The sequence below is a fragment of the Cajanus cajan genome, chromosome 6 (assembly GCF_000230855.2).
Source record: "Cajanus cajan strain Asha chromosome 6, NIPB_CcT2T_4, whole genome shotgun sequence".
Taxonomy (NCBI): Eukaryota; Viridiplantae; Streptophyta; class Magnoliopsida; order Fabales; family Fabaceae; genus Cajanus; species Cajanus cajan.
This window is the reverse complement of record NC_138522.1, coordinates 45306175-45321660: the sequence shown is the minus strand read 5'-3', so window position 1 is coordinate 45321660 and position 15486 is coordinate 45306175. Positions and strand designations below refer to the sequence as shown.

The 15486-nt window shown below is 28.5% G+C and overlaps 2 protein-coding genes across 2 annotated transcripts; both read left to right on the top strand.

Annotated features, from left to right (window-relative positions):
• The first annotated feature begins 213 nt into the window (after nt 1–213).
• On the top strand, nt 214–2204 carry LOC109797803 (cytochrome P450 93A3). Its single transcript, XM_020357942.3, has 2 exons — nt 214–1383; nt 1486–2204. Exons 1-2 carry the CDS (start codon nt 490–492, stop codon nt 2113–2115), a joined length of 1524 nt encoding a protein of 507 aa, XP_020213531.1. The 5' UTR covers nt 214–489; the 3' UTR covers nt 2116–2204.
• A 9536-nt stretch (nt 2205–11740) lies between these two features.
• LOC109797817 (cytochrome P450 93A3) lies at nt 11741–14744 on the top strand. The gene is made up of 2 exons (XM_020357960.3): nt 11741–13063; nt 13595–14744. Exons 1-2 carry the CDS (start codon nt 12074–12076, stop codon nt 14222–14224), a joined length of 1620 nt encoding a protein of 539 aa, XP_020213549.2. The 5' UTR covers nt 11741–12073; the 3' UTR covers nt 14225–14744.
• Nucleotides 14745–15486: the final 742 nt, after the last annotated feature.

The following is a 15486-nucleotide window of genomic DNA, read 5'->3' as shown; positions in this document are numbered from 1 at the left end:
AAAATGGTTGACTAACTTTCATGTGGTTTCAAGTCCAAATGTGATTTACAGCCTGTTATTTTAGGTTCAAAATAAAAATTGAAGCCATAAAGATATTTGTCAACTTACTAGCTATGATAATTTTAAAATGAATATACTGGATATAGCCCAGCCCCCACTACTAAAAAGAGTGAATTTTAAAATATATTCATGAAAAGTTATTGCTCAAACAAAACAATTAAATTACAGAATTCAAAGTAGACCTTGCATCGCAGCAACTTGTGCTAGCCCCCATTACTGACCAGTAAGGCTGTTCTGGAGTGAGTTCAGAAACGATGCTCTCTAAATATACCCTATACCCTTTTTCATAAGTCTAATTTTCAAACTCCTCAACTAGTCAAAAAACTCCAGCTAGTACAAACTATAAAGATCTGAAGTTGTAGATGAGTGGTAAGATTATGAGGATGTCTATTTAGTCTCACTTTTGAGTTTCTTTTGTGTACTCAAGATATGGCTTTTCCAATCTTGCTCTTGTGTTTGGTCTCCACCATTGTGTTTTTTGCATCCATACTGTGGAGAAAACAAAACAAGACGCTTCTTCCACCAGGTCCCATAGCCCTTCCCATCATTGGCCACCTCCACCTTCTCTCCCCAACACCACACCAAGATTTTCACAAGCTCTCAATCCGCTACGGACCCATCATACACCTTTTCCTTGGCTCAGTCCCTTGTGTCGTAGCTTCCACCGCAGAAGCCGCCAAAGAGTTCCTCAAAACTCACGAAACCTCCTTCTCCAACCGCCCCGCTAAAACCGTCGCCGTTGAGGCCTTAACCTACGGTTTCCAAGACTTCTTGTTCGCACCCTACGGACCCTATTGGAAGTTCCTGAAGAAACTCTGCATGTCTGAACTTCTCGGTGGCCACATGCTGGACATGTTCCTTCCCGTGAGGATGCAAGAGACTCGGAGATTCATCAAACGCGTGCTCCACAAAGCTGGTGAAGCTGTGGATTTCGGAGGAGAGTTCATGACGCTTTCGAATAACATCGTGTCGAGAATGAGCGTGAGCCAGACGAGTTCCGAGAACGAGGACGAAGACGAAGAGATGAGGAAGCTAGTGGCGGATACCGCAGAGCTCGTGGGGAAGTTCAACATATCGGACTTCATTTGGTTCTTGAAGAGCTTTGATTTGCAGGGATTCAACACGAGGTTGAAGGAAATTCACGACAGGTTCGACGCCGTGATGGACAGAATCATAAAGGAGCGTGAAGAGGAAAGAAGGAAGAACAAGGAAACGGGTGGAACACGTCGGTTTAAGGATATGCTTGATGTTTTGTTGGACATATTCGAAGATGAGAATTCTGAAATGAAATTGGACAAAGACAACATTAAAGCCTTCATCATGGTAAGCCATTCAGGAAATTAATGCAGTTTAGTTTTGATTTTTTTCATGACATAATTTAAATGCAATGCACGCACGTATTTTGTTTCTAATGACAATATTTAGGACATACTTGTTGCTGGGACTGACACGTCAGCTGTAACCATGGAATGGGGTATGGCAGAGTTAATAAACAATCCACGTGTGTTGGAGAAGGCAAGACACGAGATAGATTCAGTGATTGGGAAAAGTAGAATAGTAGAAGAATCTGATATTGTGAATCTTCCTTACTTGCAAGCCATTGTTAAAGAAACATTGAGGATTCACCCAGCTGGTCCATTGATTTTTAGAGAGTCATCAAGAAGTGATGTAGTTTGTGGGTATAATATTCCAGCGAAGACTCGACTATTTATCAATGTTTGGGCTATTGGTAGGGACCCCATACACTGGGAAAGCCCACTTGAATTCAGGCCAGAGAGGTTTATTGAAAATGGGCCGAGTCAGAGTCAATTGGATGTTAGGGGACAACATTATCATCTAATTCCGTTCGGGAGTGGAACAAGAGTGTGTCCTGGCACTTCTCTAGCGTTGCAGGTTGTGCATGTCAATCTTGCTGTTATGATTCAGTGTTTCCAATGGAAGGTTTATGGCAATGGCACAGTGGACATGGAAGAGAAATCTGGAATCACTCTTCCGAGGGCTCACCCCATAGTTTGTGTCCCTTCTCCCAGGCTTAACCCGTTTCCTTCTATGTGATCGATCAACCATAAGATGTCACCTAAAGATTTATGGCGAGTATGTTTAGATACAAAATATAAATAAATAAAAGTACTTTTTTTTTTTTTTTATCTAAACAGATTTATTGGCAAAGATTAAATGATGTGTAATTTATAAATAATATTAGGCCAAGAAATTATAAATTTAGAATCAATCGGACTAATAAGCTTGACAACTATTAATAATAATTAGGATAAACTCTAAAAATATCTTTAAAAAGTGGAATTAAAATCAATTCTACATTACAAAATTATCTTATATGTTAAAGATTAATACTCCTTTATATATTATTCATTTTATTCTCTATTATGAGAAGAAGAAAAGAAATATATTGTTTATTTTATATAAGCAAATTTTTATTACTTTTCTCTTATTTAACAATATTTTTCAAAAAATATCTTTCTTTAATGTATAATTTTTTAGTTGTACCGCTTCTCTTAATATTTATAACAGAGAAGATTTAAGAAAAATATTATAAGATTAATAAAATTTAATGTAGATAACTGATTTTTTTTTTAATATGTGCAAAAACAGTTTTTTCTATTTATAATTGAGAACATAGAGAGTATAATTTTCTTTTATATTTTAACATATGAAGGGGATAATGCAATATTTGTATCTTTCAATAGAAAGCATGTAATTTACTTTAAAGATGTTAAGTTAAATGAATTAAATTATATATTTTAAAAGCAATGTAATTAGGAGTGTTTAAAACTAAATCAATCTAAATGAAAAATTACAAATCAATCCAAAAAATCGAAAAAGATATAAAATCACAAATTAGCAATTTAATTTTTAAATTTTCAAAATCGCACAATTTGATTCAATTTTTGGATTGAAATGTTAAATCTCTCAAAACCAAACAAAATTACACTTATTTGTAAGTATTTTTTTCTTTCAAATATACATGACACAAGTATATACAAAATTGGCACATAATCCAAAAGGTGTTTTATAAAATTATAAGCTACTATGTTGTTTTCCAACCTAATATATGTTATAATATTTAAAAGATATTTTATAAAATTACAAGCTACTCAATTGAATTTTAGAATGAAAAGTTATTAATTATTTATAACATTTAAAAATATATATTTTTTAATTGAGAAACTATATATATATATATATATATATATATATATAAGAAAAATATTTAATATGATAACTAAAATTTTATTAAAGAAATATTTTTACTAAAGTAATAAAATAAGAATTGATGTTAAATACATTAAGTGATTAAAATATTTTAATATTTTTATACTTTTAGTTTTATATTTGGCATACGATCTTAAACAAATAACAAAATAATACATATTTTTAGTTTATTTTCAAATAAAAAATTTAAAAATCGCAACTGAATCAAACCAAATTACAAAAGTAGTTTTGTTCAAATTTCATAATTCATTCAAATTTGTAATGACCTGACTACACTAAATAGAATGGATCCATGTAGCAGAAAACATAAACTATTCAACTACTCTAGGATTCTCGTGCAACAATTCTTGGTCATTTATGTAATTCCATATATGTTTAAGTTGAAAACATAATGAACTAAAATCATAAATCCCCTTATTAGGTTACATATACACTGTGTACACATATATAACTTACATAAACTACATATTTGTACACAAAAAGATCTCTAATTGTCAGTTAAGCGTCTATCCAACAAACTTGTCATATTAGAGTGACATCACCAAAACTGAGCCATCAACCACATGTCTCTCCACCAGCTGAACAAGCTATCCTGTTAATCTCGTCCTGCTCCTATACAAAGTATAATCATGTAGTTTTAACTAGAAGAAAAAAGAAAAGGAAAGTTTGTGAAAAGATTCAACATACAAAAGCAACATTAAGTGATAATATAAGTAACTTAAACAACAACAAATGATCTCAAAACACATTTTCAACTTATCACCAGTTACATCACGTACAACTTACAACACAACCCAACTTAACAATTTTTAACACAACAACATTCTCAATATAAATAACGATAAGCAAAAAATATGTTGTCATGCATGTCAACTACGGAGATCCCCTACAACAAAGGTGAACAATTTAAGTGGTTAGACCCTACCAAATCACAACGTTTGACCTATCACAATCAGGTTAAATATAAATAGTGTTAGGTCTCTTAGAGTGTCAAGTATACAACTTAAACTAATTTATCAGGTTTCACTACTTAAACTTGGAAAATCTGGTATGCATAAATTAAGCCTCCTATGAAATTAGTCATCCAACTATCTTTTAAATACTATGTACCCTTCCAGTAATCAGTTAAAGATTTTAAACCTCAACTTCATATCTTACTCAATTGGTTGTTTTATACATGTATAACCCGATCTTTCCCTTATACGAATTTCACATAAAACTTAGAGGATGCAACTCAAAACAACTACTCATTTAGAAGTCAACTTACTTACTGAAAAGTTGTCAACTTGGGCTCTCAAAGCACCATAACTTATATCCACATAATGAGATATTTTAATTTCTAAACAACTTTACTCTCCTCTATGTATCTCAACTAAGACATATATCTTCATCACATGTCTAATGTTATCTCCCTTGGCAAGTGTACCAAATCGTATAAGTAGTTCAATGAAAGTATGAGTATCGTCTCCCAAGGGACTTGCGCAACACTTTGCAATTTCACTTGTTATACTAATTAAGCTACTAGAAAGCAATAAGAGTGCAATTTGTTGCAGTAAATAATGTAAGCAAATAATAAGAATTCTTTTTAGTATTTTGGTAAATACTTAGAGTACAAAACTTAATTCTAATGCAATATTAATAAATTGTTGGGGTTTGGCTTCACTAAACATTCCTCTCATGTTTATCACTAAGCTCACAATAATTATTATTCAGAATTTATCAATCTCTCTCAAAAGTAACCAACCCTAATCTCTTACAAGTTGGCATCTAAGTTTCTAACTTAAACTATCAATCTCTTGCATAGTTTAACCAAGAAACCAGCTTTAAAAACCAGAGTTTAAGAGAGACCAATGGCATTTACTCTATCTCTAGCAATAAGCACCATTAGCTGCTCTATTTCAAGTCAAAGGTTTAAAATCATTTCTCAATCTCTTAAAAACCTCAAGTTCAAGTTAAGGGTGATCAAGGCATAACAAGCATTATGCACAAAAATAGAACAATAAAACTGAATAACAACTTAGATTGATTGCTTAGAGTTTACACATGAGAATGAGTTTAGTTACATCAAACCCCAACAAGGGTGAAGTTAGCTACACATACATGTAGAACTTTACAAATGATGAAGAAAGGAAGAAGCTTGATCTTGAAGGTTCCAGAGCTCTCCAGCCGCGACACAGACTCCAAGAATGATTCTCCTCCCTTTTTCCTCGAAAATCCCACTTTTAGGTCATAAAAGCTTTTGTCTTATGTGAATAATGACATATCAGCACAATCCACGCTAAGCATGAGATGCCACGCTAAGCTTGAGGATGGGTCTGGAGTGAAATGAAGTTTTGGGACTCCCACACTCAGCCCCAATTCCATGCTCAACTTGAAGGCTAAATTTTTGTTCCAGTGATTCTCTGCCAAGCTGAGGCTAAGCGTGGATCTGAGGCTTAGCTTGGGGACTTAACCAAAAATTCCTTCAACTTCGAATTCACCACTTTGTGCTTGACTTCCTTCCTTCTTTCCTAGCTTTCTCCTAAACTATAAAACAACAACCAAATACTTGTAAGTTACCTAAAAACATGATTCAAAGACAAAATGTGATCACCTGACAATTTAGATATGTTTTGAGTTAAAAACAAGGTCTAAAACAAGGAAAATTGATATAAGTGTTTCAAACTAGGCCATAAACTTAATGAAATCATAGCACTTATCATCTAACAATTTTACAACTTAATCAACTAAAACAACATATAACTTCACAACTTCATCAATTATCAATATACAACTTAAAACAACATACACCTTATAACTTAATCAACTCTCATCTATAGGCAACTTTGAACATCATCATTCATAAAAATAATTATCATACTTCAAAATTTAGGCAAGTTACAATATCAATACGCTTTCAACATATCATGGTTGGCACCATCTTTCCCCCACTCGACATCAACTAAGGCAAAGAGCCTTTGGCTCGCCCACGCTTGATGCCAATTTGCTTGTGTCCAACGTAGATGAGGCAGAGAGCCTCTAAGTCAATAACGCTTAGCGTGGCCAAATCCATGTCTAGCTTTAATCAGACAGAGAACCTCTGCTAGACTCACGCCCAACATCACTACATTGGCGCTTAGCATCATTTAAACAGAGTCTATGTCTCGGTCATGTCTAACGCCACTCATCTTGTGTCTGATGTCACCAAGTCAGAGAGTTCACCAAGTTTTCATGCTCAATGCCTCTAATTATCACATCTGGCGTGATTAAGTCAAAGAGTTCCTCACTTAGTTATGTCTTACATTATCAATCCCACGCTTAGCGTGATCAGTGCAAAGAACCCTTAACTTGAACTATGCTCAGTGCCATGAAGGCATGCTCAGTGTGATGAGAATTTTCGCACTTGACAGAATTTTATTTTGGCTTAATTCTCTTAAAACTTAAAAAAGAACCAACATGCAACACACAATACAATATCTAGGCATAAAGTTTTCTTCAAATGCCACCAAGGAACCAAAACTTATTTACAATCTACTAACTCTTCTTAATTCAACCAAACCAGACATACATGAATGAATTCAAACAGAAATCATCACTACAACACAAAAATCATCAATCATAAACTTTCCTTACCTCTAATCGATCCAAAAATGAGAAAAGGGGGAGAAGATGAAAGAAGAGCTCAAAAACTTCATACAATTTTTAACTTGAGATTCTCAACTTTGGAAGCTTTGAATCACTAACTTGGCCTCTTAGATCAACTATAAGGAAGGGTAAGGAAATGATTTTTAGTAGAAGAATAGAAGAATGATTCCTTGGGTTTTAAAGAACTTGTCTATAGCTTTTCTCTTACAACATAAACTTACGAGGTTCACATCTTAAGAAAAACCTTATTATTCTTCCTTATGTTAGACACACGTGACACCGTGTAACAAAACCAAACCAAATTGCACTTAATTTTTTTATTTAGTTTGGATGACTTTTAAGACATAAACTAAACCAAATTGCACCCACTTTTTGTGTAACACTTATATTTCTCATGAGAGGTAACACAATTTATCTTTTTCTTTTCTCGTATATATATATATGTATATATATATATATATATATAATATAATGTAATATAAAAATGTAATTATCAATGACTTTTTAAATTGGTAGCTATTGATTTTATGAAACAGTGTATCATTCACATATAAATATTAATAATTAATAAAATTAAAATAGACACAATATAATAAAAACAAAAATAAATATAATGTGTATATAAATAGGTTGTTAATGTAATATAAATTGTATTTTATAATAAAAAACAATTTTTTTCATCAATCAAAAGTATACAATGTTGTTAATAATAAAATTATAATATATATATATATTAATTTAAAAATTGATATTAAATTAATATTTTTATTTTGATTCTTAAAATCTATTATTATTTCAGGAAGTCATGAAATATATTAATGAGTTATGAAACTCTAACAATTAATATATGGGAAGAAAATGAAAAAAATTAGATAAATTATCTCAATATATAAATTATTTTAAAAATATTGGATTTTTATTTTTGCAAAATTTATGTAAAAGTGCATTAATTGAAAGATATCCTCATCACTATCATTATTTTATAAAGATATCCTTATATTCACACACTCAAAAATCGTCATCATTATTTTTTATCAAGTTCATTGCGCAATTTATGACAGCTGTTATAAAGTTCAAGTCTTTATCAAGTAGTGAAAGTCTATTATTATTAATGGAGGTTAGAGTGATGCTTTGTTACCGTAATTATAACTTGTATGATTTATTTTAGTAAGTTGGGTCATTTGATATTAAATTGATTATATAAATAAAAATTGACGATAATAATACATATAAAATATAATAATATTAAAAATAAGTTAAAAATAATATTAAAAAATAAATATATATTAATTTATTACAAATTATTAAAAAATTTATAAATAACATTAGAACATATATTTAAATCTTCATTTTCATCGATAGTAACTAAAATTTTTAATCTTTTCTTTGATATAACTCTTGAAATTGTTATATATAGTTGACCATGAAAAATAAACTGATTTTGGAAGATACACCTCTAACATGTTTTAAAAATTGACCTTGACTTTTGTTAATAGTCGTTACAAACGAAAGAATCAATGTAAACTATCCTCATTGAAATTTAAATGGAACGTTAGCATTTAAAGTAATTAATGATAATATATATATATATATATATATATATATATATATATATATATATATATATATATATACATTAACGCCAATTTGACTACCTTATATGACTATTCCTTCTACAACATATTTTTACAATTTTGTAATTACCAACTTTGTGTCATTACACAATTCTGATGATTGGCCTATGTTTCTTAATAATATCACTGATATTCCAACTTTCAGATATAGAATGTGGCATGGAAGACCTACAACAAAAATTGTATTTAAAAATTTTGGAGTATACACAAAATCTAGGGAATCAATAGAATCATTTGCAAACAAAGTAGTATCCAAACTTAAATATTTCTTCACCAAGAATTAATGACATCATATATTCATTGATGGTGTGAACAATGACATTTGTATGAGCTAAAATAACCTTATCTTTAAAGAAAGTTTGATCATTTAAAATTTCTAAAAACAAATGACAGGTAGTGTTGACAATTTATGATAGTGAATCACCTTTCATGCTTATAAACAAATCATTTAGAATAACAACATTCATAAGTTTATCACTAGTTTCTCCAACAATTCATTCTCCAACCTCTAAAACCCAATTTGAAAAAGCGAATTCTCTCAATAACATCAAAATATGTACAACTAGATAAAAGTCTCATATTTGTTGTTGATGTTAAAACTTGACAATATTTCCAAACAAAAGATGAGTTTATTGTAACTTGAAGTATTTCTTGTCTAGTGCCTTTTGGAATAATCAGAAGTGTTTGTTGACAATCTCCTCCTAAAGCCACAATTTTACCTTAAAATGGTAGATTCAAATTTCTATTGTTACCAAAACAAAGAATATCTTGAAAAGTTTTATCAACTGCTTCAAAATAATATTTGTGAGTCATAGGAGCTTTATCTCAAATGATAAGTTTAGATTTAGCAATCAATTCTGCTAACATATTACTTTGTTTGATGTTGTTACATGTTGAATCTTCATTAACATTTATAGGTATTGCAAATCTAGAATGTATTATTCTTCCATATGATATTAACAAAGTAATGATTCCGCTTGATGTTACTATTAAAACAAATTTTCCTTTTAAACACAATGTTGCATACATAGCTCTCAAAATAAAAAGTCTTTCTAGTTTCACTAAATCCATATATGAAAAAAATATAGCTTATTTTGATTCACCCTTTTCATAATTGTGTCATATTTTTCTTTGTTCCATTATCATTGTGGACACCAATTTAATATGTTTTTAAGCCAAACATTTCATATAAGAATAATTTTGGAACGAAAAATAATTGTTAATTATTAGTAATAATATTTAAAATTGTTAGTAATTAGTAATTACTAACTACTAAATAGTAATAAATAACATAAATGTTACATTCAATAAGAATTTATGATAGCTTTAATATTTACAAAATCGATAATTGTTACAGAATTTTTTTATAGTGATATTATAACTTTGATATTTATAAAATTGATAATTGATTACAGATTTTTTTTTTCTAGTGACACCATGACTTTGATATTTTCAAAATCAATAATTAATTATGACCAGTGTTCAAATTGAAATGAAAGATGTTGAATTAAATTGAAGCTTATCAAACATATTAAATAAAATGAATATATTAAATATTAATAAAAATAATTTTAGAATGATAAATATTTAACAATAATTAAATATAAACCAAAATTAACGTTTAAGACCCGTAAATAATTTTTATAATTATTATAACAAAAACTGCCTTTCATTTTGATATATTATTTTGATGTTATCAAAATATATTTATCATTAAAATTATAAATCTATAATAAATATATTCATTAAAAAAAATATGTTAAAATTGGCATTATCAAAATTAAAGTCATGATGACGATCAATTGGTCAGTGAATAAATATTATTTTTTTAAATTTATTTTGATATATTATTTTATCGTTATCAAAATATATTTATTATTAAAATTTTAAATCTATAATAAATATTTTCATTAAAATAAATATATTAAATTTGATGTTATCAATACTAAACTCATATATTTTAATTATTAATTTTTTTTTGTTTTGATAAAAAATATAATATTTAAATATATTCATTAAAACAAATATATTAAATTTGATGTTATCAAAATTAAAGTCATAATAATTATGATAAACCGGTCCGTTCATAGATATATTTTTATATATTTTGATATATTATTTTGGTGTGATCAAAATATATTTATTATTAATATTTTAGATTTATAATGAATAAGAAATATATTAAATTTGATGTTGTCAAAACCAAAGTCATATATTTTAATTATTAAAAATATGTTTTGATAAAAAAAAATAATATATAAATAATATTCATTTTCTTCTTTTTATTTTGATATATTTGGAGGGGGTTTTGAAAATAAATATTTCCTTTTAAAAAATTTATTTTTGTGCATTAACATAAAATATATATTTTTGTTTTATTTATTAAAATATTTTCTCCAAATTTTTTCTTTAATTTTAATATATTATTTTTTATATATCTGTTTTTTTGTTTATATTCAGTAGTAGTTTTGAACCCCTAACCTCGCTTAAACCTTGATTCGAACCCCGAGTGAATGGTGCTTATTTGCCTGTTTTCTTTTAATCTATCATGAATAATACATATTTTCCCATCGTAATTAATTCCCTACGAATCTATCTCTAATGCCCTCTATCTCAAGTCTATTGCCAAGCTTCAAAACTTGTAAAAGAAAAAAATTAAATATAGTTTTATCCTTCAAGCATAATTGTATAATTTTAGTGTTTTAAATTTTAATTCAACAAATTTATCTCATTAAATATTAAAGTTATGAGATTTTTAACTTTCAAAATATTATAATTATATAACTTTAGTTCCTTCTATTAAAAAAATGTAATAATTTTTAAAAAAACAAAGTTTAATTAGTATATTTATAATTAATTTTTTTATTATTTATATTTTATCTAATATATTTATATTTTGCTAAAATATATTAATATATACTAATTTATATTTTTGAAATTAATGATTTAATATAAATATACTTATAATATTATTGATATTAATTTATAAGTAATAGTATAATATTAATAATATATAAATTTTATTAATTTAATAATAATAAATATATCTTTTTTTTTTAAAGATAGGAAAGATTACAAAGATAGTCGTAATAAAGATTGAACCTAGGTCTTCATGCTTTTAACTACCCTAATCCTCCCCACCCAACTACTAGGTTAACCCTAGTGGTTCAATATATCTCATTTGATACATCAACAAAAATTATAATATATATTAACTTAAATAGACAAATAATTATATAATTTAAAATATTACATTATACACATATATATATATATATATATTGATTTTAAATTTATTAAATTTTTAATAAAAGAGATTAAAATCACATATTTATAATATTTGAAAAATTAAAATTATTTAATTAAAAATTTAGAAATTAAAACTATATAATATTTAAAAGATTAAAATTACTTAATCAAAATATTAAAAATAAATATTATATAATTATAAATTATAAATACAATTAAACTAAAAAAAATTAAAAAAAATTAAAGCTAATGTAAAGATATATACGAAGTTGTGGATGAGTGGTAAGATAACACAAGCACGATGTCTATTTAGTATCACTCTTTCTTTCCCCTTCAATCTTCATAGTATTCAAGGTATGGCTTTTCAAGTCTTACTCATCTGTTTGATGTTCACCATCATAATCATGTTTACATCCATATTGGGTAGAAAGCAAAACAAAACCTTAATCCACCTTCCACCAAGTCCCATAGCCCTTCCCATCATTGGCCACCTCCACCTTCTTTCCCCAATACCTCATAATTTTCATAAGCTCTCAATCCATTATGGACCCATCATACATCTTTTCCTTGGATCAGTCCCTTGTGTGGTGGTTTCCACGGCAGAAGCCGCCAAAGAGTTCCTCAAAACTCACGGAAACTCCTTCTCTGACCGCCCTCGATCTATTTCCATCAAGGCCATATCCTACGGCTATAAAGACTTCATGTTTGCACAATACGGATCTTATTGGAAGTTCATGAAGAAACTTTGCATGTCTCAACTTCTCGGTGCTCGCATGCTAGACCAGTTCCTTCCCGTGAGACGACAAGAGACACAAAGATTCATTAAACGTGTGCTCCATAATGGGGTCGCTCGTGAAGCCATGGATTTTGGAAAAGAGTTCATGACACTTTCGAATCGCATCGTGTCAAGAATGAGCATGAGTCGGACAAGTTCTGAGAACGAAAATGAAGATGTAGAGATTAGGAAGCTCATGGCCGATACCGCAGAACTCATGGGGAAGTTCAACATATCAGACTTTATTTGCTTCTTGAAGAATTTTGATTCGCAGTTGCAGGGATTCAACAAGAGGCTCAAGCAAATTCGGCACAGGTTTGACACCTTGATGGATACAATTATTAAGGAACGTGAAGAGCAAAGAAGGAAGAATAAGGAAATAGGTGGAACACGTCAACTTAGGGATATGCTTGATGTTTTACTAGACATACTTGAAGATGAGAATTCTGAAATGAAATTGGACAAAGAGAACATCAAGGCCTTCTTCTTGGTAAGATATTAAAGGATGTTTGCAATCATATCAATTGTTATATTTAAAATTCATTTTAGTCATCATTCCAAGAACAATTTCTTTTGGTATTGTAATAAGAACAATTTTAAAAAAATATTATGAGACTAATAAAATTTAGTGTAAATAATTAGTTTTCTTAATATGTATAAAATTAATTATTTTTCCTTAAAATAAATAATATAGAAAATGTATTTTAGTTCATGTAAAATCTCTAATATTTAACCTAAGATAATTTTTAGTTTCTCACATAACATATATTCCATTTTTAATAACTTGTAAAAAAATAGATTATGGGTCACACAAAGAGGAATCATGAAAATCATATAATAATTTCTTGTTAGTGAGGTGTTTAAAGTAGTACTGATTATATGTACTAATTATATTTACACTTCCTTCCCTTGTATCTTCTTCCTCTCTCAATTTTTATTAGCATGTAAGTATCATCCATCATTTTCCTTCATGCAAGCATGACTAACATGTACATATTTTGTTTCTAATGACAACATATAGAATATATTTGTTGCTGGAACCGACACGTCAGCTATAACCATGGAATGGGCTATGGCAGAGTTAATCAACAATCCACATGTGTTGGAGAAGGCAAGGCAAGAAATGGATGTAGTGATTGGGAAGAGTAGAATAGTAGAAGAATCAGATATTGTGAACCTTCCATACCTGCAAGCCATTGTTAAAGAAACATTGAGAATTCACCCAGCTGGTCCATTGCTTTTTAGAGCCTCATCAAAAAGTGCAGTAATTTGTGGTTATGATATTCCAGCCAAGACTCGATTATTTATTAATGTTTGGGCTATTGGTAGGGACCCCAATCACTGGGAGAACCCACTTGAGTTCAAGCCAGAGAGGTTTATTGGAAATGGGCAGAGTCAATTGGATGTTAGGGGACAACATTATCATCTAATTCCGTTTGGGAGTGGAACAAGAGGGTGTCCTGGTACTTCTCTAGCATTGCAGGTTATGCATGTCAATCTGGCTGCTATGATTCAGTGTTTCCAATGGAAGGTTTATGGCAATGGCACGGTGGACATGAAAGAGAAGTCTGCTGGCATCACTGTTCCTAGGGCTCACCCTATCATTTGTGTTCCTGTTCCAAGGCTTAACCCATTCCCTCTATGTGATTAATCATAAGATGGCATGTCAAAGTTTTAGATAGAGTATTTTTTTTATACAAAATTTCAAAAGACTTTTCACAACTTTCTATCGAAAATAAATATTTTTTTTCCAATAAAAGAAACTCTATCTTAAAAATGTTTTTAATTTATATCGAAATAAATTTATAGTTAGAGATTAAATGATATGTAATTTTTAAATGATATTTGTGATAGTTGATTAAAAATTTTAATGCTTTTATTATAAAATTTGTATTAACATATTGTATTAAAAATTAAATTATATAATATATAATATATAAAAAATTATAGACGTATATGTTCTCATCTATCAATAATAACATTTTATAATATTAAGTGTCGAAAAGTTTAAACATAGGGCAGATAATTTGATGGTAAAAGAATTTTATGTCGAAAGAAAGTCTAATTTAGTTGGTTAAATAGCATGTGTTATTTGGTATAGATTTTTTTGTGAGTAATTTTTTATTTTCATGAAAGAAAGTTTAACTTTTTTATTTTTTATTCTATGTCGAAAGAAAGTCTAATTTTAATATATTCAACTTTTTGCAATTTTAAGATGTTCTCCTTATATGAAAATGATGAATAACACAAACTTTGATTGATGTTCACTGAGTCAAGTATTGGTATGAGTTTTGAGACTCTTTGATTTCGAAATCATTTAGTTAAACAAATTTTAACTTAAGTGTGTTTGAAAAATTTGTTCAATCAAATATTTTTTCCTGATAAATTCTGGCTTATATAGTAGGTCTCTAAACGTTTTGACTTATGCTTTTGAATTCGTGATTTGTAAACTTTTAGTTAAATTATAAACTAGTATTACTAAATACATTTTTATAAATTTTTAATTTTTTAACTCTTATAGTTTATAAGCTTCATCATGCTTAAAAGTTAGTTTTAGAAAAACATATCTTATTTATATAAATACATTATCTTTTTCACCAAAAAAAAATTATATTATAAAAAAATAAAGTCACTAATCTCTACTTTAAATTCTAAATATTAAATATATCATAGATTATCAAATTATCTAAAAAAATTTAAATTTTAAATTTTAAATATGATAGTTACAAAAGAAAAACACTAAACTTAAAAATTTGTAAATGATTTTCATCATAAGATAATGCTATTTTAAGAATTCTCAATCTATTTATAATCTTTTATCATGTTTTTACAAGAATTTCTTAAAGAAACCTTTTCTTGATAAGATCACATTTATATAAGTTATATTCCATGAGATTTTTTTTTGGAATTATT

What these genes read in the sequence shown, in the direction of transcription:
- LOC109797803 (XM_020357942.3), top strand. Translation starts at nt 490, where the DNA reads ATGGCTTTTCCAATCTTGCTCTTGTGTTTGGTCTCCACCATTGTGTTT. An exon ending in ACATTAAAGCCTTCATCATG is followed by an intron (nt 1,384 to 1,485) that starts GTAAGCCATTCA and finishes GACAATATTTAG; the next exon opens with GACATACTTGTTGCTGGGAC.
- LOC109797817 (XM_020357960.3), top strand. Translation starts at nt 12,074, where the DNA reads ATGAGTGGTAAGATAACACAAGCACGATGTCTATTTAGTATCACTCTT. An exon ending in ACATCAAGGCCTTCTTCTTG is followed by an intron (nt 13,064 to 13,594) that starts GTAAGATATTAA and finishes GACAACATATAG; the next exon opens with AATATATTTGTTGCTGGAAC.